A 25,665-nucleotide genomic window follows, 5' to 3' on the forward strand; every position below is an offset into this window, starting at 1 on the left:
CTGGCGGCCCCACAAGCCAATGCGGGCCGGGGCACGCAGGCCCGCCCTCCTGGCGCAGCCCGCGGGGTGCGGCGGGGTCCCCCGCGGCGGTGGCGCGCTGGACGCCGGGCGAGGCGGGCGCACGAGGGCAGGTAAGGGGCCGAGCCGGGCCCGTGGCGCGGCGGCCGGGCGGGGCCGGGGTGGCTCTGTTGGATTCGGCTGCGGCTCTGCGGCGGGTGTCGTGGGGTCCTCGCCAGCAGATCCTCCGCCCACCGCGAGGAGAAGGGCATGCAGCCGCTGCACACCGGAGGCCGCAGCCTGGGCCCGGGCATCTTGATCCTGACTATTCCGAGGCTGCACTGTCCCCGTACACGCGGGAGTAGTGCCTGGGGACTGATCTGCGCTTTCTCACTCCACTTGAAGGCCCAGGGCCCGGCGTCTCCTTGCATCCCCAGCTCTGCCTCTGCGGAGGATGGGGATGGGTAGATGACTCCGCTGAGAGCGGAAATGAGGGGTGCAGAAGAGCTCGCATCCACTTCTTTGTGGAGTGGCTCCAAAGGTCCGAGCCGGGGACCTGGACCCGCAGACCTCTAGTCCTGGGTGGGAGAGGCGGGGCCTAAGGGCTGGGAGGGCAGGAGGCTCAAACCAGGGTGGGGTGGGAGTTCTGGGGGCAGTGGGGTCGGCGCTCACATCGGCCCCCAGTGCCTGTGCTCCCTGCCTAGGTCTGGAGCGCACACTGAGAGGGCCCAGGACACCGAAGGCGCATAGGGCGCAGGGCGCTGGGGCCGCCGCCCGAAGGCTAGCGCTTCCCCTCTGAGGCAGCCCAGCCACCATGGCGCGCGGTTTCGCAGCGGCCTCCGACTCACTGGGCCTAGGAGAACTCAGCTCCAGCTCTCCGAGCTCCCTGTCCTCCCGGGGCCACCTGGGCAGCGACTCGGGCTCCACCGCAACGCGATACCTGCTGAGAAAGCAGCAGCGGCTGCTGAATGGGCCCTCCCGCGGAATCCGAGCCTCCTCACCCATGGGCCGAGTGATCCTCATCAACTCCCCCATCGAAGGTGCGTCGGGCCTGCCCCTGCGCTGGCTTAGGTAGGGAAGGGCCCAGGATTGTGGAAGGGTCAGAGTTGCGAGGCCGGGACCAGGAGGCTGGGAAAGGAATGTGCGTGGTACCCCTTCTCCATATCCGTGTGTGTGCGCCTTTGGGCGCGGGGCGGGATGGGGCAGTGTGACCAGCTCTGTCCCCAGGCTTCGGGGGCAGAAGGGGGCCTGCAGGGAGAGCTGCAGACGTTCAGAGAGGGGAGAACAGGAGGATGGAGGGCCGGGGAGGGATCCCAGGGCTGGACCCTGAAGGCGGGGACAGCCTCAGTGTGTGTGGTTGCTGGCACTGCGTTCTGTGCCACCCGGCTAGCGCCTACGGGGGCCCTGGGTGATGAGGGCCAGTCTGCACCTTCTAGAAAGGTAGAGTGTGGCAGGACTCGGACAGGAGCAGGAGCAGCTGGTGGCGGGGTGCAAGCTACCGCCCACAAACGCTGGAAGTAGGAAGCACCAAGCGTGTCTTAGGAGGCTGCCTGGTGCCATGACAGATGTGAGACGCAAAGGGCTGGGGACTGCACAGGACTTTGAGTGCCGTGGGGCGGCGGCGGCGGCGGCGGCGGGGGGGGGGGGTGCTCTTGGCAGGCAGGGCCAGATAGGCATCTCCAGCGCCTCTGCCCTTTCTTCTCCACCGCAGCTCCCCTGGCTGCCTCGCCAGTGGGCCCCGTTTGTGGGCTGAGGCTGCTGCCGGGCCCCTCTGGCCCCCTGGGGCGGGGTCCAGTGTGTTGCTTGAGAGCAAGCTTTCTTCCACCTGCAGCCGGGCACTTTCACCCAGCCATCCACTGCAGGTGTGCCCTGCTAGGGGTCCCACTGTCTTTCTGCAGGGAGCGGAAGTCCCAGAGGAGCTGGGAGGCATGGGGTACTGTGGCCTCCTGCTGTTAAAAGAGCTCCGCTGCGCTGCCCTCCGCAGACCCCATGCCCATCTTTCAGGACCTCACAGTCTCTGCCAAAAGTACCATGACTGCTTTCTCCCCGCCTCACCCTGCCGTGTGCTCCCAGGGAGCAGCCTGCAGCAGCTAAAGGCTGGGAGCATTGCTCTGACCACTGGGCTGCCCTGAGTCCAGGATCCTCCCCTCATCTTGGGCACAGACATCTCCCACTCACAGAGTCGGGGACTCCTGCCCTGCATTCTCATCGAGATACCTCCAGGAAAGCAAAGTAGCTGCTGAAGGAGAAGCTGGGGCCTCGTGGGCTTATCTTCTGATGGGGAAACCCAGAAGGCCCCATTAGCTTCCAAACTCAGCTGGTCCCCGAGAAATGTGCACTCTAACCTGGCATGGTGGCGCTTGCTAGTAATCTCAGCTACTTGGGAGACTGAGGCAGGAGGATCACCAGTTTGAGGCCAGCCTACCAGGCAACTTAGCAAGACTCCATCTCAAAAGAAAGAAAGAAACAAAGAAGGAAATGCATGATCCTTCATCTAAACCAGCCCTTTCTCCTCTCCTAGTTCATTCGTTTATTCATCTGTTCTTTTATTCAAAAAATACTTCTCAGATACCAAGCACTGTGCAAAATACTGGAGCAATACTGGTGGAAAAGACTTAGTTTCCATGACTGAGCTTACAGCTCAGTGAAAAGAGACAGATCATGAACAATACACCCGTAATCAGTGATAGCAAAGGATGGGAGGATCCTGAAGGAAACAGTATGGGTGATATGATCGATAAACACAAGACTGGTTCTCACACTGAGCAGTGGGCCAGACTGCCTGGAGGACTTATCTCAATGTCTCCTCACTTTTGGGCTTCTGGTTCTGTGGGCCGGCAGTGAAGCCTTGGAACACAGATTTGTAACAAGTTCAAGGCTGATGCTGCTGGTCCGGCTCCGTGCCCTGGGAAGCACTACCTTCCCTGTGATGGTGGTGTCGAGAGGGAGGAATGAGAAAGGAGTGGCCTCATAAATGCCAGCACGAGGGAAGGGGAAAGGAGCCCCAGGCAGCCAAAGCCTGTGAGGGCGGGGAGCGGGCAGAGCCGAGCAGAGGAAGCCCTGGGTGGACACGGGCAGGGCAGGGCCACTGCTAGCGGCCGGCCGGACTCTGGCTACACTGCAGTGGAGAGGGCTGCCAGCTCCGAGGGGCCGCTCCGGAAGAGGCCTGGAGGGAGGTCACTGGTGCGTGGTGTGGGCCGGGTGGAGAGGAGGGACGGGCCTGTCCTCGAGCCCACAGCCTGGCCAGGGCCCTAGGGAAGTGTGTGTGTGTGTGTGTGTGTGTGTGTGTGTGTGTGTGTGTGTGTGTGTGATTTCTCCCTCACAAACCTCTGGAGTAAGCCTTGCCTGAGAAGAAATCTCACCTGCTCGCCCGGGGTCCTTTACCTTCTGGTCCCCTCCAGCTTCCCCACCCCGGCCTCCCGAGGGCCTGCCAGCTCCGAGCACCTCTCAGGGCTCCCCTCCCTCTGCCCGTCCTGATCTCACCCAGCCCGGCCCCTGAGCAGCCTTCCAGCAGCCCTTCCCACTGGGCAGCTGCTGTGGGCTCTCTCCGGGTGGCCAGGTGGTTCCCGGAGCCCTCATCCCAGACCACAGAGCGGGACAGGGTGAAACCTCGGCTTCACCGGACCTCGGCGTCCTTGCCTCCAGAGATGGGAAGTCCATTGTCTGCCCCAGAAAACCCATTCCACTGTCTGGGCCTGAGTGTTTAAGAAAGCTTCTCCTTACAAAGTCTGTGGCCGCCTAATTCTGCTGTGTGGGCCTGGCTCCGCCCTCTTTGCCACACAGGCAAGAACATCTCGGGCTTTCCACGAGACAGCTCCCGTTGTTGGGAGCTGCTGCCAGTGCGCTCGTTTCTGCTGCGAGCTGAAGGGCCTCAGCCGCCTCCAGAGTAGAATCTTGAACCTTCCTTTCTATCCACCCAAGTCTCAGAGGGGCAGGAGTCCTTAGGAATGTGCCACAGGGAGCTGTTAACATTAGACACACTTTTGCGCGCGCGCGCACACACACACACACACACACACACACGCATGCACGCACGCTGTCTGGCTGCTGCCAGCTCCCACACCCTCTGCGGCCCGTGGTCTCAAAACTGGGCACTTGGGGATGGACAAACACCCCCGTTAGGGCCCTCAGCACTGATGTGGCCGTGCCCAGCAGCCCAGCCTTTCTGGGCCCCAGGTTGGGGACCCAGGGCCCTCTGTGCCCGCACTGAACATGGGCTCATGCCTGTCTCCCCATCCCACAGCCAACAGCGACGAAAGTGACATCATCCACGCAGTCCGCGTGGAGAAGAGCACAGCAGGAAGACTGGGGTTCAGCGTGCGGGGCGGCTCCGAGCACGGTCTGGGCATCTTCGTCAGCAAGGTGGAGGGCGGGAGCAGCGCCGGTGAGTGGGCCTGCGCCCTGGGTGAATGCGGGCGGAGCCCTGTGAGGGGGAGCTCAGCGCCGACTCACCCCGCAGAGCGGGCCGGCCTGCGTGTGGGGGACAAGATCTCAGAGGTGAACGGGCTGAGCCTGGAGAGCACCACGATGGCCAGCGCCGTGAAAGCGCTGACCCGCAGCAGCCGCCTGCGCATGACCGTGCGGCGCATGGGCCGAGTACCGGGCATCAAATCCTCCAAGGAGAAGACCACCTGGTGAGCAGCGCGCCCCGCCCCGCCCTGCCCTGCCCCCCTGGCAGGAGGCTGGGCCCCTCCTCGCGCTTAGGAGAGGCCGAGGCCCCCGTACTTTCTTTGCTGTGATCCGGGCACAGAGGGGCACCTCCCGGGGCCTCAGGGTAGAAACTGCGCCCCAGGCCGCGGCCTGGCTGGCTGGAAGCCAGTGCTTAGCGTGCTCTGGGCCCTGGGTCAATCCCCAGTACCAGGGAAGGACAGAAAGAGGAGGAGGGCAGGAGGGAGGGACAATGGGCCCTGCGTGTTGCAGCTGCTCCGCAAAAGGGACGAAGATGCCCGTCACACCCGCTGATCCCTCGGTGCCCCTGAGCCTCCGGGGCCCGCAGCAGGCCGCCCCATCCCCACGAAGCGGCCAGGGCTGCGGGGAGGGAGGCAGCGGGCGCAGCGGGAGCCCAGCTGAGGCCCTCGCTGCTGTGCAGGGTGGACGTGGTGAACCAGCGGCTGGTGGTGGAGAGGTGTGGCTCGTCGCCGGCTGACAGAGGCTCGGGGGACGCTGTGCGGCGCATAGTGCACCTGTACACGACCTCCGACGACCTCTGCCTGGGCTTCAACATCCGTGGGGGCAAAGAGTTCGGCCTGGGCATCTATGTGTCCAGGTGAGGGCTGGGGCTAGGGGAGCACACTCGGGTGGGGCACACAGTGAGCGGGCCTGGGCTGGGGGCAGGCGGGCAGGCCAGGCCCCATCCTCCGGTCCCTGTCTGGCCCCAGAGTGGACCCCGGCGGGCTGGCTGAGGAGAACGGCATCAAGGTGGGGGACCAGGTCCTGGCGGCCAACGGTGTCAGATTCGACGACATCAGCCACAGCCAGGCTGTGGAGGTGCTGAAGGGCCAGACACACACCATGCTGACTGTCAAGGTGCGCAGGAGTGCGGGGCGCGGCCTCCCCCCGAGACCACCCAGGCTCTTTGCTGTGCTCCTTGCTGTGCCTTGGTGACATTTCCAGAGCCGCGGGGAAGGGGGCCGAGCACTGTTCTCCTCCCTGTTTTGTGAAGGAGATGGAGGCTTGGGGGGCACAGTAACTGGCTCAGTGAGCCCAGCCAGCCCTGGCTCCAGCCCCGGCCCCAGACTGCCTGCTGCCTCTTCTGAATGGGGACCTGGGGCTGGAGGAGCCCGCGGCCCACCCAGCAAGGGCATGGGCGCTGCATTATGGGGCAGGACCCAGGTGGTGGGCACTGGGCAAGGAGGCGGGCTTGCAGCAGAGCTCCATTTCAGGGGCGGAGGCTGGATTCCTCTTGGGTGCTCTTGGGAGTGCCCGGGATCAGGTCGTTCCCCTGGGCTCCTGCAGGGCCTGGTGCCGCCCTCTCAAGTGCCCCTGCCCACGGGGCCCACTCTACCCTTCTCCTTCCTGAGCCTTCGCCCTGTCACCTCCTCCGCCATCTGCCCTCCCTCACACCCCCAGACCTCCCTCCTCGCTCTCTGCCCTGATTTACTGCTTGACCGTATCTGTGAGCGCCCACTGTGTGCTGGGCACTGCCAGCTGCAGCAGTGAGTAGGGTAGAGGAGACCTCCTGGGACGAGGGGGTGGGGCAGGAGACACCCAGGCTCCTGCAGGCCCAGGCTGTGACAGCTGCAAAGACACTGCAGAGTGATTTAGGCAGGCCCCTGTGTCGGGGCGGCCCCTCTGAAGGAGGAACACCGAGCAAAAGCATGAGCGTGGGCTAGCCACGAGGAGAGGACAGGTGGCAGGAAGAGCAAGTCCCAAGGCCCTGTGGTGCAAAGGAACTTGTCATGTTCTGCAGCAAAGTAGCCATGTGGCCAGAGCACAGAGACGCAGAGGAAAGAGATGGAGATGAGCCGTTTGCTCCCGCCCAGTCCCTCCCCCATTCCCACCCCTCCCGCCGACTCCCCTTTGTCCTCCCCAGGAGACCGGCCGATACCCTGCCTACAAGGAGATGGTCTCTGAATACTGTTGGCTGGACCGATGTAAGTGGCTCAGGTACCCAAGGATGGAGGGAAGGGGGTCTCGGAGAAAGAAAAGGGCGTGGCCCAGGACCCTCTCAGGACCCTCACCCCCAGGAACTGCTGCGGGTCCCTCTGAGGACTTGCACGCTCGCTCCCAGCTCCCCTGGGCTGGATGGACGCCCTGGGACTCGAGAAGCCCCTTGGCAGCACCCCCCAGGTCCGCAGGACTAGTGGCTCCGACCGAACCGCGGCCTGGTGGTCCTTCCTCCTCCACCCGTGTCCCCTGTGGCCCGCAAGTCTCCCGGCCCTGGAGTAGACCAGCCAGAGGCCTGAGGGGCCTCGCTCTCCCTGCAGTGAGCGATGGCGCGGGCGCGCCGCAGCAGCTGTGCCCCGCCTCCGCCTCCGAGAGCAGCTCCAGCGTCTCCTCCTACGCCTCCAGCACCCCCTACAGCTGGGGCTCCCTGCCCTCCGACCGCGCGGACACTTGCCTGGGGCCGGCGGAGCTGGGGGACCAGGCGCCAGGCTGGGGCAGGGCGGACACTGCCATGCAGACGGAGCCCGACGTGGGGGGCCGCATGGAGACCTGGTGCAGCGTGCGGCCCACGGTCATCCTCAAGGACACCGCCATCCGCTCCGACGGCCCCCCACCCTCCCGGTGCCTTGACTCTGCCCTCCCCGAGTCCCCCAAGACTGCGCTGCTGCTGGCCCTCGGCCGGCCCAGGCCCCCTATCACGCGCTCCCGGAGCCAGCTGACCCTGTGGGGTACGTGGGAGGTGGGCAGCAGCTCTCTCCAAGCCCCTGCTCCAAAGCCTGTCCTCCACTCTGTTCCGGGCCCAACCCTCCGTTTGCCTCAGGCCTTGATCCAGAACCTCTTGCTCTGGGCTCCATTTTAAACCAGGCCTGAGCCCCAAACCCACCCTAGTGCTTGCCCAGCTCTGATCAGCTCTGAGCCCCAAACCCGAACCCATCCCTCCAACCTACAGTGCCTGGCTTCGCACCTTCTGTCTCTCTGTCTCTGTCTCTGTCTCTCTCTCTGTCTTTCCCTCTCCCCAGGACCAACCCCTTACATAGCTGCAGCTGTGCACTGGGGCAGGTGCACAGCTGGAGGAGGCCCCCCCCATGTTCCCACCCGCACAGCTGCGGAGCCTGTCTGGCTCCCCTCTCTGCCCTCCTGCCCACCCTTCAGCCCCCGGTTCTCCCTGTGTCTGCAGAGGAGAAGAAGCAGCAGAAGGAGAAGTCGGGGTCCCCTGGGGAGAAGGGGGCCCTGCAGCGCTCCAAGACGCTGATGAACCTCTTTTTCAAGGGAGGGCGGCAGGGGCGGCTTGCAGGGGATGGGCTCAGAGAGGCCTGGACGCTGGACTGCAGGAGCCCAGCCAAAGCCCGGCCTTGCCTGGACCTGGAGAAAGGTAGGGAGGAGGGCATGGGGCTACGTCCACTAGGTGGGCACCCAGCAGTCCTGGGGTGACATCCCGTAGCCCTCAGCACCCTGCTGATAAAACAGGAGTGTGACGCCTACTTCCTTCGGAGTGGCAGGGCGCAAGTGAGTTAGCAAATGGAGATCACGTAGCAGCTTGCCAGCCACACCGAAGGTGTTCAGAGCGCATGATGGCCCCTGCAACCCCGCTTCTGACCCACTTTCCAGAGAGGGAAATGATAGAGGGACGGCAGGGAAGTGGAGCTGGGTGTGGGGCTGTCCACCGGTAATGCTAGCTGTTCGGGAGGCTGAGGCAGGAGGACTGAGTTCAAGGCCAGCCTGGACAATTTAGCAAAACCCTGTCTTAAAACAACATGGTTAAGAGGGCGGGGGAGGGGGTTGGGCTCGTGTGCTAGGGCCCTGGGCCCACCCCTTGTGCTCAGCGCCCTGGGCTCTTGGTGGTAGTGACGTTCGGGCCTGCGTTTGCTCGGGCTCCACACCCCTGGCCAGAGCCCAGTCCCCTTCTAGAGCCCCGCTGGAGCAGGGCCATTTCTAGACCAGAACCAGCAGGAGAGCCAGCCCAGGCTGTCCGACCGTCAGAGGCCAATGTCCCTGGGAGGCTCAGCGTCTGGACAGAGAGCAGATGAGTTAAGACTTAGAGTCGCATGTGGCAGAAGCTCAGCTCAAACTGGCTTTGAAAAGCATCTCTTGGCTCAGCTTCGGACTCGAGCTGTCTAAAGGCCTGCACAGCACCCCACACGTGTCCCTCTGCATCTGTCGCTCCCTCTTTTCCATGGGTTGGCTCCGCTCTCGTCATGGAGGTAAGCGGCTGCTCTCGCTTAGCAGCCCCCGGGGCAGTGGCTTTTCCTCACATAGTTCCGGCTGAGGCCTCACAGCGCCCAGGCCCTGCTGAGATCACTTGCTGCGGAGCAGACCACAGCCAGGTGCCTTCACAGCCGCCAGGGGGCGCTGCCTATGAGAGGGCTGGGGCTGAGAACAGGGTGGTCCCGAGGGCTGAGAGATCCTGTCTCCAGAGAGGAGTGGGTGTTGGGGAGGTGAAAACACTCGGAGGACAAGGAGCCCAATGCTCCCACCTCGGGTTCTCACTTTGGGCCCTCAGGGTGGCCCCTGGATCCTGGACCCTTCAGGATTGGGAGTCTCCAAATAGGGCGGCCGGCCCCTCTCTCACACTGCTTCCCCCACAGCTTGCAGGGCCCTGTGCGCTCCTGCCTCTCCGAGGCTCCTCTTTCCCAATGTCCCTTGAAGGTAGGGCCCCCACGCTTGCTCGTGGGGTCCTTTTCTTCGTACATTTGCTTCCAAATGAGTCTGTCTCCATGGGCGGCTCCTCTATCCTAGATCTTCTCACTCCCTCCACTCGCTCTGAGTGAAGTGTCTGGCCGGCAAGACTTTGCAGCCCGGCAGGCCCAGGCCCCTTCCAGGCAGGCTTGCCACCCTGTCCAGGCCCCAGCCCTCCGCTTCCGGGCTGGGGCCCAGATTCTGCAGCTGGACCTCCTCTCCTCACCAGGGAGCACAGGGCCTGTGCAGAAGTTTGTTCCCCGGAGGCTGAGAGGCGGTAAGTTGTGCACCCTGTCCAAGGCCTGGTCTACAGCCTGGTCTAAGGCAGGTGGATGCATGCTGGGGTGAGCTTAGTAGCTGTGGCCAAACGCAGTGGGGCTACCCAGGAGGGACCAGGCAGAGAAGTGCACGAAGAACTGGACCAGGCTTGCTAGGAAACATAGGGTTGCAGAGAGATAAGGGGACGTTCTGAGGGCTTGTGTCACAAAAGCCAGGGAGAGCCTGTGCTAGCACCTCAGGGGGGAACAGACTGACCTGGTTTAGGGGACACGGGAGCCACTAGGCTAAGACTCCATGAAGTAACAGATGGGATCCAGGAACAGTTGTGCACGCCTGTCATCCCAGCACTCCAGGAGGCTGAGGCAGGAGGAGGTCACGTTCAAGCCCTCCTGGGCAACTTCTAGCAAGAACCTATTTAAAAAAATTAAAAGGAGGGCCAGGGATTTAGCTCAGTGGTTTCGCCACCTGCTGCGCAAGCACAAGGACCTGAGTTCGATCCCCGGGACCAAAAAATAAAAATAAAAATACATACGAAGGATTGGAACTGTAGCTCGGAAGTCCCTGCTGTCCCCAGTACCAGAAAGAAAAGGAAAAAGCAAACATGTAAAGGAACAGACTGGTGCGGGGGTCGGTGTTGAGGGTGGGAGGGCTGCGGCTGGCATCTCGCTGCTGGGCAGGTCACTGGGATGCCGCGATGCTCGGTGCACAGGCTGAGGCTGCAGTTTGGCCCTGGCACCCGGGCCTCCCCTTGGCCCTCCGCGGGAAGCCCACCCACCAACAGCTCCTGGCCCCACCATGACCCTCTTGCTCCTGGCCTGCAGACTGGGAGAGGGGCCGAGCCCTGCTGTTGGCCAGGTCTGGGAGCCCAGCCAGCCAGCTGCCCAGTACAGATGAGCGGGTGCAGGCCTGGGACAGCCGACGGCCCCTCATTCAGGACCTGGCCCGCCGGCTGCTGACCGAGGACGAGGTGCTGGCGGTCACTCGCCACTGCTCCAGGGTAAGGCCCTGTCCTCTGCAGCCCCGACCCTCCTCATTCAGGCCACCATCCCTGTCAGTCCCGCTGTCCATCCGTCTGTCTCTGGGCGTGCGCGCGCGCTCCAGGCTGAGTCAGGAGGGAGCAGTGCGTGTCGGCGTCCGTGAGTGCCTGGCTTGCTCGCCCAGACTCCACGATCATGCCTGCGAGCTCTCCTGGGTCTGGCTAGTGAGAGAGCGGCGTGTCCGTGTATTGCCGCCTGGAGCCTGAAACGTGGGCAGTTGTGCACCCCTCTCCCAAGGCCTGGTTCACGGTGGAGCTGAAGATGGGGTGCATGTTGAGGGGCCACTAAGGGGCTCTGGACTGAACTCAGCTCTGGGCGCTGAGTGGGGGCGCTGCGTCCCAGCGCTCCAGGGGACCCGCGACTCCGAGCTCCGACCACTAGGTGGCGCTCGGCGTCTTTCTGTGGCTGCTCTCCTTTGCACCCAGGCCTCCTCAAGAGGGAGACCGGGAGGCTACCCCCTCGGTCCCGACCCGACCCAGGGGCTCCCAGGACCCTCTGGGATGGAGTCCTGGCCTGAGGGACTGGTAGAGTTCCCCAGGGACTGGGATGAGCAGCCCTGAGCCCTAGGCCGCCCCCGCTTCTGTCTGCACCATCTCTCCACCGCCGCCAGACCTGGGGTCACAAACTTTACTTCCCCCAGGCAGATTGGAGCGCGAGCTGCTCGCCCCCGCTTCGAGCTCCCCGAGCGACGCCCACTCACCCTCCCCGTCCCCGTGGCCACCTTCCCCGCTTATCCGGGCTGTGAACCCCACACAGGGGCGCCGGCCACGTGGCAGTCGTCCTGTGCAGCCCCGCGGAGGCCCTCGGCCATTGCCGCCTGCTCACTGACCGCATCACTGTGGGGCTTGCGCCCTGCGTGCCGTTCTCTAAGAGCCACAACCCCCCCCCCCCACAGGCGCACTCTGACCTCCCCTCCGAAGCCCTCCGCGGCAGCGCCAGTGTCCAGCTCACTGCTCTGCGTGGCTCCCCTGCCCCTCGCTCTCGCTCGGCCGAGTTCCTGACGGTCTGGGACGAGGTCTGCTTGCTATGCCCCCGAGGCCGGTCCGGAGCCTGGCACGCAGAGGGTGCTGAACGCAGACCTGTGAACTTGGGGTGTGCGCGCACCTGTGGCCGGTTCTGTGCAGTACGTGTGGATAGGTGGACGTGTGAGACCCGGTGGTTTTTGCGTGTGGCTCAGGGCCACACACATGGTTTTATTTGACTTATTTCCAGATGTTCACGAATGACCCAGAGCCAGCGCTGTCTGCGCCCACGGGGTTGAGCAGTGTGCGCGGCCCCCAATTGGCCTCCTTGCCACCAGGGGGCGATGTGCTATCCCAAGTCATGGCCTTGGTTCCAGTTCTCCAGCGTCCGTAGGGTGTGGCGTCCAGGCAGTGCCAGGCAGAAGAGTACTGACTGGAAGGGCTTTTTGTGGCGCCACCCCTTCCCCAAGGTCCCCATTGCAGCCCCAAACCAAGGGCTGGGACAGCCTGGTGTTGGGCTCACTCCCTCTGTGGGAGTGGAGGTGGGGACTGGAGTCTGCTCCCTGCGCACGCTTTCCCCAGGGCAGAGCCTGCCTTTGCCAGTTCACGTTCCCTTATCTGTGTGGCCTTGAGCAAAGCCCTTTTTTAGCCTTCGATTCCTCATCTATTAGAGTTTCATCTCTCAGGGTGGTTGCTAGATGAGAGGCCACATGGGAAAGGTTTAGAAAGTGCATAGTGCTGGTCCCGAGTTCGATCCCCGGTACCCCCACGAAAAAACCCGCCAAAAATAGGGCCGGGGATTTAGCTCAGTGGTTCCAGCACCTGCCTCAAAAGTGCAGGGTCCCGAGTTCGATCCCCGGTACCCTCCCCCCAAAATGTGCATAGTGGGCTGGGGATGTAGTTCAGTGGCAGAGTGTGTGCTTAGCATACACAGGGACCTGGGTTCAATCCCTAACACCACAAAAATAAAAAATAAAGGGAGAAAATATTGGCGATGCTCTTCTCTTAAATATTATCCAGGGACCATGACACACACTAGTCATCCCAGCTACCGGGAAGGCTGAGGCGGCAGGATCGTAAGTTCAAGGCCAGCCTGGGTAACTTAGCAAGACCCTGTCTCAGAAATGAAATAAACTATGCTGGGGACGTAGCTCAGGGGCAGAGTGTTTGCCAGCTTGTGTGATGCAAAATCCTCGGTATGGCAAAGAAACCCACCCCGCATCCCCAAGCAGTTGCTGTTGCTACAGATGTATCCTTGTTGCAAGCTTCTGGGTTCACCTCGATGTGACCATCTTTCAACCCCGGAGGCGGAGGGTGGATGGGCCCAGCCCCGCAGGGCCGCCTGACCTGTGTGCCTGTCTTGCAGTACGTGCACGAGGGTGGGGTGGAGGACCTGGTGCGGCCCCTGCTGGCCATTCTGGACAGGCCCGAGAAGCTGCTGCTGCTGAGGGACATCAGGTGGGCAGGGGTTGAGGGAAGGGCTGGGGCCGGATGAGAGCCTCACACCTCCAGAGCTGAGCCCGGGCCACCTCCCCCAGGAGTGTGGTGGTCCCCACGGACCTGGGTCGCTTCGAGAGCATGGTGACGCCTGCAGAACTGGAGGCCTTTGAAGCCCTGAAGAGCAGGGCAGGTCAGCAGCGGGGACAGCAGGACTTCTGGACCTGGGGGCTCTGGGCGGGGAGGGCATCAGCTGTCGAAGAGCCCATGGCAGGCCCAGGGGGACCTGGCGGGCAGGGGTCTGGCTTCTGACCTGTTCTTTTCGACCAGTGTGGCCTCCCACTCTGAGACCAGCCCAGCAGGACACACCACCCAAACGCCATCTCGTCACCCCTGTGCCTGGTCAGTGAGACCCCCCGGGGCTAGGAGGGGCTGCAGTGGGGCAGGGCCGGGGGCGCCTTGTGGGCCACTGCTGCTCGGAGGCATGCTGCATCCTGAGGGAAGCCCTGGTTCAGCGAATCACCACCTGCGCTGTTACCCGTAGTTGGATTGAAACCTCTTTGCTTTTTATTATTTGTATGTATTTCTGCAATATTGGGGCTTGAACACAGGGCCTTTGCACGGAGCTCCATCCCCATGCCTTTTCCGTTTATTTTGAGACAGGCTCTCGCTAAGTCGCCCAGGCTGGGCTCAGACTTGTGACCCTCCTGCCCCAGCCTCCCAAAATGCTGCGATTACAGGAGTGCGCCACCGCGCCCAGCTTGCTTTTTAAAATCTAGCTTCATTCTATGTAATAATCGTGGAGGAATTCCCAGGTTGATATGCTAGTCATATTTTTTCGGAGAGACATTAAAATAGGACTGCCTGGGCCAGGGATGTAGCTCAGGGGTTTCGCCGCCTGCTGCGCAAGCGCAAGGACCCGAGTTCAATCCCCGTTACCAAAAAAATAAATAAAATTAAAAAGAAATAAAATAGGACTGTCTTAGAACAGAATGGACTAAGATGCTACGGCAGTAGCCAGGTCCATCACCTGCGCCCGAGAGCAGTGGTCCTTCTACTGCAGGACAGGCGTGCGGGCCTGGTCCTTGGAGGTCCACCGTACCAAGGCCAGGGCAGGGTCTGCAGCACGGCCCGGGTGGGAGGCTGGGGCCCTCCTGATCCCGCCTCTTCCCCAGACAGCCGCGGAGGCTTCTACCTGCTGCCTGTGAACAGAGGGCTGCCCGAGCACCTGGAGGCCCTCAGGGTCTCTCCGAGCGCCTCCGCCCCGCCCCGCCCTCGGAAAGGGCCCCCCCCCCTCCAGGACGTGCCAGTCGAGGCCTTTGGCGCGCACCGAGTCACACGCACACCCCCTCCCCAGCCGCCCGCCCTGGCTCCCCGGCCCCCTTGGCCTAACTGGCTGCTCGCCGAAGCCCTGAGTCCAGAGGATGGTCAGAGGAGCCCGGGCCAGGGCCCAGCCGGGGCCCGCAGCCGGAGCCGAAGCCGGGGCCGAGGCAAGTCCCCCGGGCACGGGCGCTCCCCGTCTCCGGCGCCTCTCCCCACCGTCAGCATGGCCGCCGGGCGCCACCACAGCCCTCAGAAGGCCAGACCCCCTCTGCCACAGCCTCTGGGCTGCCAGGTGGCCAAGGTGGAGGACAGGCCAGGGCCCTGGGAGGACGGCAAGGGCAGCGCAGCTGAGGAGGCAGCCGGGCAGACCCCTGGCGGGGAGCTGAGGACAGTTGCGCTGTCCAAGACGAAGCCATCCTTGGGTGAGTCTGGGCGGGCTGCGCAGGGCCGAGCCGGCTCCTGGGGTTGAGGTCAGGGGGAACGATTTTCCGGACCTGGGCCCAGGAAAACACCTGGGGCCTGGAGTGCAGCTGGGGGACCTACACTTGGGGAATTGGGGTCTGGAGGATTTCACGGTCGGGGCTTGGGAGAAACAGGGGCCCTGGACTTTGACAGGGGTCCTAGGCTCCTCAGAGCGGTGGCTGCACTCTCACCCAGCTTCTGCCTTCCTTAGGCATCAGTATTTCAGGGGGCATCGAGTCCAAGGTGCAGCCCATGGTGAAGATAGAGAAGATCTTTCCAGGGGGTGCCGCCTTCCTCAGTGGGGCGCTGCAGGTGGGTGGCACACCAGGCCACGGCCCGAGCCAAGCCAAGGCCTGGCAGGGCATCTATCACCTTCCAGCCAGACAGCTCGGACGGGTCCTGGGAGGAGGCCCGGGAGGCAGGGGTCAGAGAGAGCAGCCGAGCAGGCTGGGGAGCCTTGCTAGCCCGGGCCTGAAGAGGGCCCATCCTGTTCCACCCTGAGCCCCAAGGGACAAAGGGCCATTGTCTGGCCCCACCCTGCCCCCAACAGCTCCTGGCACAAAAGTCTCATTGTCCATCGACTCCCAGATGGGGGAGGCGTGTCCCAGCCACTGCCCTCAGGTTGGTGACCAGGTGGGTGGGGGTGACATGGAGGGTGGACTGTGACTGTCCTACCCGGTTCCAGGCTGGCTTTGAGCTTGTGGCAGTGGATGGGGAGAGCCTAGAGGAAGTGACCCACCAGCGAGCAGTGGACACCATCCGCAGAGCTTACCGCAACAAGGCCCAGGAGCCCATGCAGCTGGTGGTCAGGGTCCCTGGACCGGGCCTGTCACCCTCAGCCCTTGACCCATCAGCCCTCACTGACCAGCGCCTCCCCTCTGACCGTCCCTCTGCCCCCCAGCCCCTTAATGCTGCTCCAGGGCCCTCCCACTGGCTTCTAGAACCTCCTGTGGAGGCCAGGCTCCTCCAGCGGACTCCCAGCCTGGTCCCCTCCCCAACCCTGGACTCCTGAGGCCACCTGATACCCTCCTCACTGATCCATGATCCTCCCCCCGATTCAGTTCTCAGAGCCCACTGTCCTCCTGCGGTCTCTGACCTCTCATATGAACCTCTGGGGGCTCAGGAACCTCAGTCCCGCCTGCCCTGCCTACTGTGAGTGCCATCCCTGCTAGGCTCATCTGCCTGCGGTCGCCCTCCCAGACCAGAGAAGCCTGGTGTCCACAGACAGGTGCTAGAGAAGGCTTCGGTCAGCTGCATCCACTACTCCCCAACCTAAGGAGCGGGGGCCAAGAAACCCTGATCTGGAGCAGAGGACTGGTGGGCACTTTCTCCTGATGCTGCTCCAAGCCCGACTCCCTCAGCACTGAGGGCCACAGACTCCCCAGTCCGGGCACTCATCAGGGGACAGGACGCAAGCCTTTTCTCATTCCTTAGACTCTAAGTTCATTCCAAGACTTGGTCAACAAGGACCAGACTCTGCTGGATTTCTTTCTCCTTGTAAGATGGGAGTGGAGGTCACAAAAGGTCCCCAGCACTTGTTTATACAGCATGCTCACTTTAAAAACAAAAAAAATTTTTTTTAATTTTTTTCTTTGGGTTTTTACAAGAAATTTACAGTGTGAAAAATATCAGGTGAAAACAAGGCCATAAATCGGGGTACTTTGAGGGCCTGCTTGGTCACAAACACAAATAAACAAGACATTTCTGAGTTCTTCCTTTGGTCTGACTTCAGCCCCTCCAGCCCAGGAGAGAGGCTGCTGGGCCGGGCCTGGGGACCAGGCCGAGCCAGCGCTGTCCCCCATGCATGAGGGGCAGGCACATTCGGCGCCCTCTGGCTCTCTAGCTTTGGGGCAGGGCGGCATGTGGAGGTGAGCACCCTTCCTCTTCCCAGGTTCTGGGCCGGGCAGGCGGGCAGGCAAGCACTGGGGCTGAACAGGACTGGTGGCAGCGGGTGTGCTGGGCCTGAGAGCCCCGGGACAGGATGGGCGTGGGGACCTTGGAGGGCTCTGCTCTTCTTCCTCCAGGTCACAAAGCCCCACAAGTTCTCGGCAGGGGCCCAGACGCCTGCATCCCCGATCAGTGGTGCTGGGGTCCTCGCACGTATGGATGGTTGGAGGAGCTGGGGCCTGCAGCAGAGCTCCCTGCAGAGCTGGCAGCCTAGATCTCAGTGGCAGTGATCTCCTCTAGGCAGATGCAAGGAGCCGGCTCGGCCAGGCCCAGTGCCGCCAGCTCCCGGGCTTCCAGCTCCAGGCTGAGCTGCTGCAGCTCCTGCTCCAGCTGCCGGTTGCGCCGGTACATCTGGATGTAGTTGTGCTGCAGCTGCTTCTGGTAGCGGATCACCTGCTCCTTCTCCGCCTGCCAGGCCAGCCGCTCCCCCTCAAAGCTGTCTCGCTGCTCCTCACCCCTCCGCCGCTCCCGCTGCAGCTCGCCCCGCAGCCGCTCTACCTGGGCCCGAAGGCTGCCTCCTGCCCCAGCCGCGGCCCGCTGTACCTTGGCCTCATCGCTCTCTGCCAGGAGAAAAGGGTCAGCCGCAGGAGGCGGCACAGAGGGTCCCCGGAGTCCTGCCACCTCCACGTCCAGCTGCCCAGCTTTTTCCCGGAGCCTCTCGGCCTCCTGGCGATGCCGCTGCAGCTCCTGTGAGCAGGTTTCCAGCTCCAGCTCCCGGGCCCGGGCCGCATCCTGCAAGCCCCTCGCCCGGCCCTCACTGACCCTAAGGGCAGCCCGGGCCTCCCGCAGGGCCACCCGCAGAGACACCAGCTCGCTGCCCTTCTGGACCAGCTCGGCCTGAGACTCCTTCAGCTGCTGCTTCAGCAGGGAGATCTCGCCCGACTTCTGGCACACCTGGAGGAGGGAAGGTCAGGAGGAACAGTGAGAATGGCCCGTGGGGGCTGGAGCCTGGGCAGCACGCTGGACACCGGGAGAGTCGTCTTTGTCACTGTGTCAGCCTAGTGACGTGTCTAAGGTCAGACGCCCAGTAAGTGGCCAAAGGGGACGCAGACCTAGAATTGGTCCTCAAAGCTGGTGTTGTCAGAGCCGCCTCAAGGTGCTATGCAAGTGTGGCCTCACCCGGGGTCTGGGTGGTGCAGGGACTGTGGAGGTGGGAGCAGTGCAGGGTGGTGCCCAGTGTCCGGGGGGGGGGGCCCCATAACGTCAGAGCCAGACTGCCCAGGTTCAGGTGTCAGCTCTGCCGCTGCTAGGTGAGATGTGGCTCCGGCCTTTCTGGGGCTCAGTTTCCCCATCTACGAAATGGGTATGTTACCAGGACCCACTGCATAGGGAAGGCAGTGGACAGCAGGGCCACTGGCTGTACGGGGGCCAGAGCAGCCCACGAGGAGGCCCACACAGGGCGAGTGGTGCACTCCGTCACGCAGAGGCCAGGACCTCAGGGGTGGCCAGGCCCGCCCCGCCCCAGGTCGACCCCGCGGTGGGCCTCCTGGCCACCCAGCCGCGCACCTCCCACTTGGTCTCCTCCAGGCGGGGCCCGAGCTCCCGCTGCTCCTGCTCGAGGGTGGCGCACCGCCTCTCCAGCTGCTCTCGCTCCTGCAGCAGCTGTGCAAAGTCATCCTGCAGCTGCCGCTTCTCTTGCTGCAGCTGGAGAACCTGCAGCTGCAGCAGCTGCTGGGTCCTCCGGGCCCGCTGTGCCTGGGCCACGCAGTCTTCCCTCGGGGCCTCACGTTCCCTCCGCCAGTGCCTCGACCGCTCGCTGAATGCCTGCGGGTGAAAGCCACTGGGTCCTGTGCAGCCCCCCAGACTTGGAGCCCTGCTGCCCACCCCGCTGTGCTCCTGGCTTGGGCGGCTGCTGCCTGGCATAGGGGAGGGAGAGGCCATGAAACCTGCGATGAGGGCAGCGATGGCATCGAGAAGGCTTTCATTACAGAAACAACAGCAGCAGCAAGCACTTGCTGGCACTGCCAAGGTGCTAAGCGCTATGTGGAGCACTTTCTGTCCCTGGCCTTACTTAATCCTTGTTAAGAGCCATATGGAGCCAGGAACCTTCCCATTTACAGAGAAACTGAGGCTCAGTAAGATGAAGTAAGCGTCCAAAAACTGGTGTTAGCAGTGCTCCGCCCCCTCGCCACTCTGCAGGTTACGCTGGGCAGCTCTGGGCCACGTTTCGACTGCCCACAGCCCACCCTCCAGACCTCCTGCGACGTGACCCCTGGCAGCGCCATGACCACACCTGGCACTCGGTGGCCTCACTCTCCTCCAGGCTGTCCCGCAGCTGCTGCAGCTCAGCCTCCCGGGCGCGGAGCTTCCCTTCCAGGACGCAGTGCAGCAGGGCCTCGTCGGAGGGTGGGGGTGGGGGTGAGCGGTCCCCACAGGAGCCGCTGTCCGGGGAGGCCTGGGGACCCCTGCCTACGGGTCCCCCCGCCATGCGGCCCCCCATGGAGCCCGTGCTCTTGCTGGAGGAGGACCGGCCACTGTCTGAGTGGGAGGGCTCGGTGGGGGCCCCTCGGGCCAGCCCTGGCACTGCCCCCCGCCCAGGGCCGTGGGAGGGTAGGTGTCCCCCTGGAGAGCTGGTGGGTGGGTCAGCACCCCCGGTGCTGTAGGTGGGCAGGCTGGACAGGGAATTTCGACCGGAGTCAGACAGTGTCCCAGATGGGCAGCCGCTGCCCCAGCCACTCAGTGCCAGGGGTTTGTCAGCAGCCGAAGAGGAGGAGGAGGAGGAGGAGGAGGAGGAGGAGGAGGAGGAGCCAGCGCCCGCAAACAGCTGCGTCAGGCTGCCCTGGCTCCCAGAGAGCCCAGTGGCCCGAGGACCCAGGAAGCTCGGGAGGGAGGGGGCCCCTCGACACCTGGGCAGCACAGGCTTGAAGGCCGTCGGGCGGATCAGGACTTTCTCCATGTTCTGCAACGAGGCGCCGTGGACACTGAGGAAGCGTGTGCCCATCCTCCAGCCTGTGCCCCACTCCCCACCCTCCTGGCATCCCCAACTCCCAAGTCAGCAACACCTGCGGGCCCTGGCAGGGGACCTCTGCGTGTCAGCTACGTCACGTGATTCAGAAGGTCCGTGTCTAGTCATCACACGAGCCGTACTAGCAAAACAGTGCATCGCCACTGGCTCCACACCACAGAGGATGGCACGGAGGCGCTGCACGAATCCTGCCCGAAGCCAACTCACAGGGCTCACACAGCAGTAATTCAAGCAACTAATATTTACGGGTACTTGTGGATGGTTAGCGTCATTTGATTTGCTTCTCACAGTGGCCTCTAGCACAAACTGGCCTACTACCTTGAAAATGCACAGATACAGAAAATGGGGCTCAGCTAGGTTAAGTGACCGCTGCGGTCACACAGCCAGAAGGAGGTAGAGATGGGATCAGAACCGGGCTGTGGGTTCTTTCTCCTAAATGGCCTGCTGAAGTCCAGCTTCCCCAGGAGGCTTCTGAGTCTGCCCAGGCCCCGAGAGGCTGGTCCTTACCTTCTCCAGCTTTCCAGAGACGGGGATGAGCTTTGGTGGGGGGCCCCGGAGGTGCGCATTTCGCGCCCGCTGCTCGCGGGCATCCTCAACGTCACTGCTAGGGCTGGAGGGTGACTCTGTCTGGAAGTCCTCGTTGATGTAGCTGAAGCTGGGACCGGGGCCCACCTTCCTGGGTGGCACAGCTGGGCAGAGAGGCTCCTGTGCCTCATAGGTACCCCGGAGCAGCCCATCCTGCTGGCGGAAGAAGGTGGGCCCCGATGGGCCATGGTGGCGGGGAGGAGCCAGCCCCCCGGGGCAGGGCCGGCCAGAGATGAGACTGCTCACACTGCCCATGGCTGGGACTCTCGGGGCAGTGGCAGCCTCAGGAGTGGGCTCCAGTGGCACTGGTACAGTGTGCACAATGGCCATGGCGGCAGAGGCTCAGGCCAGGCTGGGGGCCTGCAGGGCAACCTGTGAACAGGGCAGTGGTGTCAAGCCACAATCCCCCTACACATCAGTAACAAGCTCCAGCTTTCCCCAAGGCCCATACAAGCCCTGGCTCGGACCTCAACTCTCTCATCCCCAGCCACTCATTGACTCTGGTCTGAACACAGCTGAGGACTGATCCTACCAGCAGAGACCAGTGGGGTGGGAGGCTGGCAGTCATGGGGGGCACGTGGGCACGGAGACACAGGCCCAAGAAGCCTTCTCTACCAATGCCAAGCACCTGTCACTGCTCTCCTGGGCCAGGTGGCCTCACTACAGGGGAACCTGGGCAGATGCAGTGTCTGGGATGCAATCAGCAACTCAGATGGTAACTGGAACAAGGAGCCAAGGCCAGGCAGTGCCCAGCCTCTCCCTGCTGGGCCTCAGTTTCTCCCAGACAGAGAGGTGGCAAGGGTGGAGCCTGCCAAACAGGAAGCCCACAGGTGCCCTCTGGGGTCTCCTGCCTCCCAGGGATGGATACAGGCTCATGCTTGTTTCCAAGACGACTACCCTAGTGACAGTGAACCTTTTAGAGACCGAGTGCCCAAACTGCAACCCAAAACCCACTTATTTATTTCGAAGTGCCAACACTGCAATTAAACCTGAATACTGAGGTGCTCGTTTAGAAAAACAATTCACACAACTCGTGACATCATTACAGAGGGCTCTGCACGTGGCAGCATGCATGCCACAGGTTTGCCACACGTCGTACCCTCACCATCCCTGGCAGCCAGGCCGTGCCCCACTGCCAGACTCACTGTTCTCCAGACTGACTTCCCGGGGGGGCGGGGGCCAGAAGGAAGTCCTCCACCACCTCTGGTGGCGGCTCCAGACCTCACTTGCTTTGTCGCAGGCCCACTCCCTCCTGAGGGGACAGCAAGCCTCCACCGGAACTCCCTCCCAGTCCCGAGGCCACCAGGACCAGAGCTCAGGCATCTGCTGAAGTCATCATGCAGAGCAGGAGCCAAGAGGTGGAGAGAAAATTTCATGGGAGTAGGAGTGTGTGTTTACTTATTGTGCATGTGAAAATGCCTGCAGGTGAGAAGTGGGGACATAGTTCAGTGGTGCAGCACTTGTCTAGCACACACAAGGGCCTGGGTCCAATTTCCAGCACTGCAAAAAACAAAAACAACCCTAAATGAGCATATGTAAAAGTGTGTGCGAGCGTATGTGGCCTATGTTTGGACAACTACATCAATACATTTGTATATCTTACAAGACTGTATGTACACAGAAGTCACTGTCAGCAGAGGACAGCTCCAGATGGACTGTGCTGTACGGATGTGACTATAAGAAAATGTCACACACCTGTTATCAGAACGCCATGCACACCGTGAGTCTGTGTGTGAGCTGTAGGTGTGCCTGTGATAGCAGAACGGTGAAGGTGCACTTGTATGAGGAGTCTGTGCCGGTGTGAAGGTATGTGGAAGCCTGGGGCCTGGGTGGCAGGCCGGGTCAGCGAGTTAGGGGAGCCCTGGTTTCACAGGCTGGGTGGTGGGTTGACGTGTTGTTCCCTATCTTCCTTGCACTAAGTCCACCCACCCTCAGGAGGTCAGGCCCGGTGAACGAAGGAGTAGACTGAGGGAGCTGGGGTGGGGTGCAGGAGGTCAGCCAGGTACAGAACAAAACACAGGCTTCTCAGGTGGACTGGGAACTGGGACCACTCTACAAGGGCAGCCCTGACTGAGCAAGGCGGATCCGCGTCTCCCTCATTCCGGGTCCCAGGGAGAACGCTGGGCAAAGAAAGGGCTACCTTTCTGTGTGCCCTCCCCACCCGAGGGGGCACAGAGTACGGCAGGGAAAAACAGAGACAAAGAGTACGAGAGGCCTGGCGGCCCACGCAGGCGCGAGGAGACGGGCAGACCCAGCGACCGGGTCACAAACCCACGCGGCCACGGCCCATGGAACCAGAGGGCTTTCCCAGCTGGGCCGAGTCAGGCCTGCAAAGTCGGCCCCGCCAGCCGGCGGCTCCCTCTCCGGGTCTGGAGGAGGAGGGGCAAGCGAGGCTCCATTTTGAGAAACGCGTCGTGGCTGTGGGAACAAGGAACCCCTCGTTCCCCCTAGCTGGCGCGGAGACCTCACTCCCTTGAGAACTGGGGGCCTGGGGAAGGCTCAGCCTGGGCCACAGCAGCCTCCGATCCAGGGCCCGGCTCGCACAGAGCTCGGCTTCGGGGCGGAGAGTTGCAAAGTCTCCCTTTCCCAAACTCCAAGGACCAGTCCTACGATCACCGGTTCCCCCTCCGCGATCGGGAGCCGGGAGTCCCCAGCCCGCCCCGAGCAGCCCCCTCCTTGGAAGTGAGGGGCTGTGGAATGCCGCCCCCAGGCTGCGCCGCAGGTCGGGGCGCCCCGGCCCGGCCCCTCACCTCCGCCGCGCTGCTCCATGCTCAGCCCGGCCGCCCCCGGCGCTCGGCCTGCGCGGCCCCTCTCAGCGGTCCGGCCCGCCCCGCCCGAGCCAGTGGGCGGGGAGGGGAGGGGAAGGGAGGGGCGAGGAGGGGTCCGAGAGGCTACCCGCCTGGGGCGCGGAGGCGCGCAGGCGCCCACGTCACGCGTGTCCGCCAGGGCGCGCGCAGGGGCCGGCACGATGCGCGGGGTCTGCCCCGGCGAGGCCTCGTGGTGATGCGTCCGGCGGGGGCCGGCGGGCGGATTCCCCCATCTCGGCCTGGCCCCGGGGCCAGCGGCAGCCGGTCATTGTTCCCGCACAAAGAGCCGGGCGCGCGCCCCGCCTCTGTGCGCCTGGGCGGAGTCCCCCTCCCGTGTCCGAGGCTGCCAGCGCCCCGCGCCCGCACCTCCGGGCCGAGACCCGGGCCGCCCCCGCCCGCACAGGCGGCGCCCCCTGGCGGCCAGTTTGGACGCCGTGGCCACCCCTCAAGGCCACAGCCCTCTTCCCGCCACGGGGGCGGGCCAGGAGGGGGGGGGTCACTGCCGGGAGGGTGCGTCGGCCCCCGTCACTGGACGGAGCGTCCGCACGACCGTCCGGGCCTAGAGGGCCGCAGGGCAGAGCGCCTCACGGTGTTTCGGGGTTGCAGACCCAACCTCCCCAGAGCAGCACAATCTTAACACCCACGTGCCCGTTTCCACCCTGTGTCGGAGGCCACAGCCCCACGCTCCGGCGTCACGTGGCCCCGCGCCATCTCCGGGGCCGCACGCCTGCAGGGCGGCCGCGCACGTCGCGTCCAGTCCTGGGCTGAGACTCACTTCTCCGGCCCATCTTCCCGTACTGACAACTTCCCACACGCCGCTTCACGTGGCCACACAGACGCCCCGCCGACGGGTCTCCGCAACTGTCCCCCTCGACGGCCAGCCCCCCCCCCCCGCCCAGACCAGGCCTGCCAGCGCCAGGCTCAGCCCCAAGAAGGCGCGTCCCCCCAAGCCACCGCCTGGCCGGCTCTGTGCTCTATTTTTAGCTCTATGGAAAGGGTTGTTTTTCTTTCTTTTTCCCTGGAAAGTGAAAACACAGCCCAGCCACCCTTAGGCGCACTCCAGATCCTCAGCCGCCCCAAAGCCGACTGTCCCCCTCTCCAGGAGAGACCCTTCCTTGGGCCTGGCCCTGATCCCTGCTCCAGGGCACCAAGGGCCACCTCCCCTCTCTGGCAGCCGGCCCAGAAGCGCAGGCAGCAGCTGGGCTCCAGTGTGCAGGCGTGGGGGCGGGGCGGGGCGGGAGGCCTTGGCTGCAGCCCCTCCCTCGTTCCCTGGGGGAGGGGCTCGTCCTACTACCTGAACAGGGTTCAGCCCCTTCGGATATTGGGGGGTTTGTACTTTCAGGCATTCTGGAGGGGGGCAGCAGCTCTTGCACGGGCTTACCCTGAGATAAGAGTAGTATGACGGGGCAATTGTCCACTGCCGCCGAGAGCCCCCCTCCCCAATGCTTCAGGGATGCAGACTCCAGGAACGTGCGCGGAAGCAGGAAAGCGAGGAGCTCAGGGAGCGCCACCCCAGCCCAAGTATCCTGGTCCCCCGTGCCATCCGGCTCCAAGGGACGTGGTTCTTCCTTTCTGGGGAGAAGGCTATCACCATTCCAGGCCGAGAGAGGACCCCGCAAGCTTGCTCAGCCTGATCCCCTGCCCTGGTGGGGTCTGCAGAGCAATCACGTGTGTGGTGCCTCTGGACGCTTCAGGCTTCACCTGCAACTGGGCGGCGGGGAAGCAGAAACCTCTGGACACGTCCCACCGGCCTGTTCCCGCTCGCGGTCCCTTTCCCCCACTCCGGCCCAAACGGCCCAGCCTGGGCCCTGCCGCCGGCGCTGCCCTGGGACCACGGGGTACCCTACCGGGCGCGTCCCTTCCGAGTGCACGTGTCTGTGCCCCAAGTGCGCGCTTGGGTACGTGCGCGCACGCCTGTCGGTCCGCTGATCCGAGTTTCTCTGTCGCTTCGCTCTTCAGACTTTGCCTGTGCCCTCTGGGACCCCTTCTCGCTCCAACCCCTCGCTTCCCAGGCGCAGAGTTCGATGGGAGCCGGGAGTTCCTGCGCCCCTGCCGCCCCGCCACTCACCCAGCGCCACCGCTGTGCCACTCCAACTCGGGCCAGGCTCCGGCTCCAGAGGGCCCGCGCCTAGAGGACCGCGGCCCCCAGCCCACTCCGGGCTTCGGGCTCCGAGCTCCCGGCTCCGCGGTCCTGGCGCCCACGGAGGGGCGGAGCAACTGAGGCCGCGCCCCCCACCCGGGGAGGGGAGTGGTCTGCCCAGCACCCCCCAGCAGCCGACCCGGGACCCAGCTCAAAAGTAACTTGACCGCGACCAGAGACTGCCCCGCGGGCTTGAGACTTCACAGCTTACCGACAGTAGGCAAAGGACCTGGGGAAGAAGAGGGTATCACGTGACCTCGAGCTAAGCTACCTGGCTGCCCTAAGGGGCCACAGGGCTGGGCCCTGACCCCCTGCCCTGCCCTGTTCTGTAGGGCGCCCAGCGGGTGCCGCTCTCTAAACTCAGAGAAAACCCCAGAGAAGTGGACAAAGGAGGCTTAGACTTCACCAAAACACCGCGCACCCAAATACACAGGTGGATTTG

At 63.6% G+C, this 25,665-nt stretch overlaps 2 protein-coding genes across 23 annotated transcripts; one reads left to right on the forward strand and one right to left on the reverse strand.

The window, feature by feature from the left end:
• The first annotated feature begins 1 nt into the window (after position 1).
• Positions 2-16,487, forward strand: Pdzd7 (PDZ domain containing 7). 10 transcript variants are annotated; one of them, XR_015440673.1, is made up of 19 exons: positions 2-131; positions 702-1,037; positions 4,241-4,381; positions 4,457-4,631; positions 5,087-5,263; positions 5,376-5,523; positions 6,530-6,590; positions 6,924-7,331; positions 7,781-7,975; positions 8,701-8,804; positions 9,340-9,556; positions 10,380-10,555; positions 11,491-11,718; positions 12,924-13,015; positions 13,096-13,187; positions 13,325-13,396; positions 14,174-14,739; positions 14,991-15,091; positions 15,465-16,487. XR_015440673.1 is itself a non-coding variant. In XM_021245614.2 (19 exons), exons 2-19 carry the CDS (start codon positions 812-814, stop codon positions 15,789-15,791), a joined length of 3,510 nt encoding a protein of 1,169 aa, XP_021101273.2. In that variant the 5' UTR covers positions 2-131; positions 702-811; the 3' UTR covers positions 15,792-16,487. The 10 variants fall into 10 exon arrangements, 9 of the variants coding, with proteins under 9 accessions (XP_021101273.2, XP_087041952.1, XP_087041953.1 ...); XM_021245614.2 differs by having other exon boundaries at positions 14,170-14,739; XM_021245613.2 differs by lacking the exon at positions 2-131 and adding an exon at positions 198-538 and having other exon boundaries at positions 14,170-14,739.
• Positions 16,336-25,302, reverse strand: Lzts2 (leucine zipper tumor suppressor 2). 13 transcript variants are annotated; one of them, XM_021245630.2, is made up of 6 exons: positions 25,152-25,302; positions 20,523-20,648; positions 20,199-20,429; positions 18,960-19,625; positions 18,233-18,490; positions 16,336-17,620 (listed from the first exon to the last, which is right to left on the reverse strand). In XM_021245630.2, the coding sequence occupies exons 2-6, from the start codon at positions 20,604-20,606 to the stop codon at positions 16,937-16,939; spliced, it is 1,923 nt and encodes a 640-aa protein (XP_021101289.1). In that variant the 5' UTR covers positions 20,607-20,648; positions 25,152-25,302; the 3' UTR covers positions 16,336-16,936. The 13 variants fall into 13 exon arrangements, with proteins under 13 accessions (XP_021101289.1, XP_087041958.1, XP_087041959.1 ...); XM_087185832.1 differs by having other exon boundaries at positions 20,199-20,432; XM_087185833.1 differs by lacking the exon at positions 25,152-25,302 and adding an exon at positions 23,859-23,941.
• Between the last annotated feature and the right edge of the window lie 363 nt (positions 25,303-25,665).

The sequence above is a fragment of the Heterocephalus glaber genome, unplaced genomic scaffold (assembly GCF_053883595.1).
Source record: "Heterocephalus glaber isolate CG9 unplaced genomic scaffold, H.glaber_assembly_v1.0 deba00001498, whole genome shotgun sequence".
In the NCBI taxonomy this organism is placed as follows: domain Eukaryota; kingdom Metazoa; phylum Chordata; class Mammalia; order Rodentia; family Bathyergidae; genus Heterocephalus; species Heterocephalus glaber.

Excerpts from the sequence above, each read along its gene's own strand:
- Lzts2 (XM_004866332.4), bottom strand. The coding sequence starts at position 20,606 with ATGGCCATTGTGCACACTGTACCAGTGCCACTGGAGCCCACTCCTGAG. Across the intron at positions 19,626-20,198 it reads TCTCTGGAAAGCTGGAGAAG|AACATGGAGAAAGTCCTGAT; the intron begins GTAAGGACCAGC and ends GCCTCGTTGCAG. Across the intron at positions 18,491-18,959 it reads GTGAGGCCACCGAGTGCCAG|GCATTCAGCGAGCGGTCGAG; the intron begins GTGTGGTCATGG and ends TTTCACCCGCAG.
- Pdzd7 (XM_021245614.2), top strand. The coding sequence starts at position 812 with ATGGCGCGCGGTTTCGCAGCGGCCTCCGACTCACTGGGCCTAGGAGAA. Across the intron at positions 10,556-11,490 it reads TCACTCGCCACTGCTCCAGG|GCGCACTCTGACCTCCCCTC; the intron begins GTAAGGCCCTGT and ends CCCCCCCCACAG. Across the intron at positions 11,719-12,923 it reads CCTGTGGCCGGTTCTGTGCA|TACGTGCACGAGGGTGGGGT; the intron begins GTACGTGTGGAT and ends CCTGTCTTGCAG.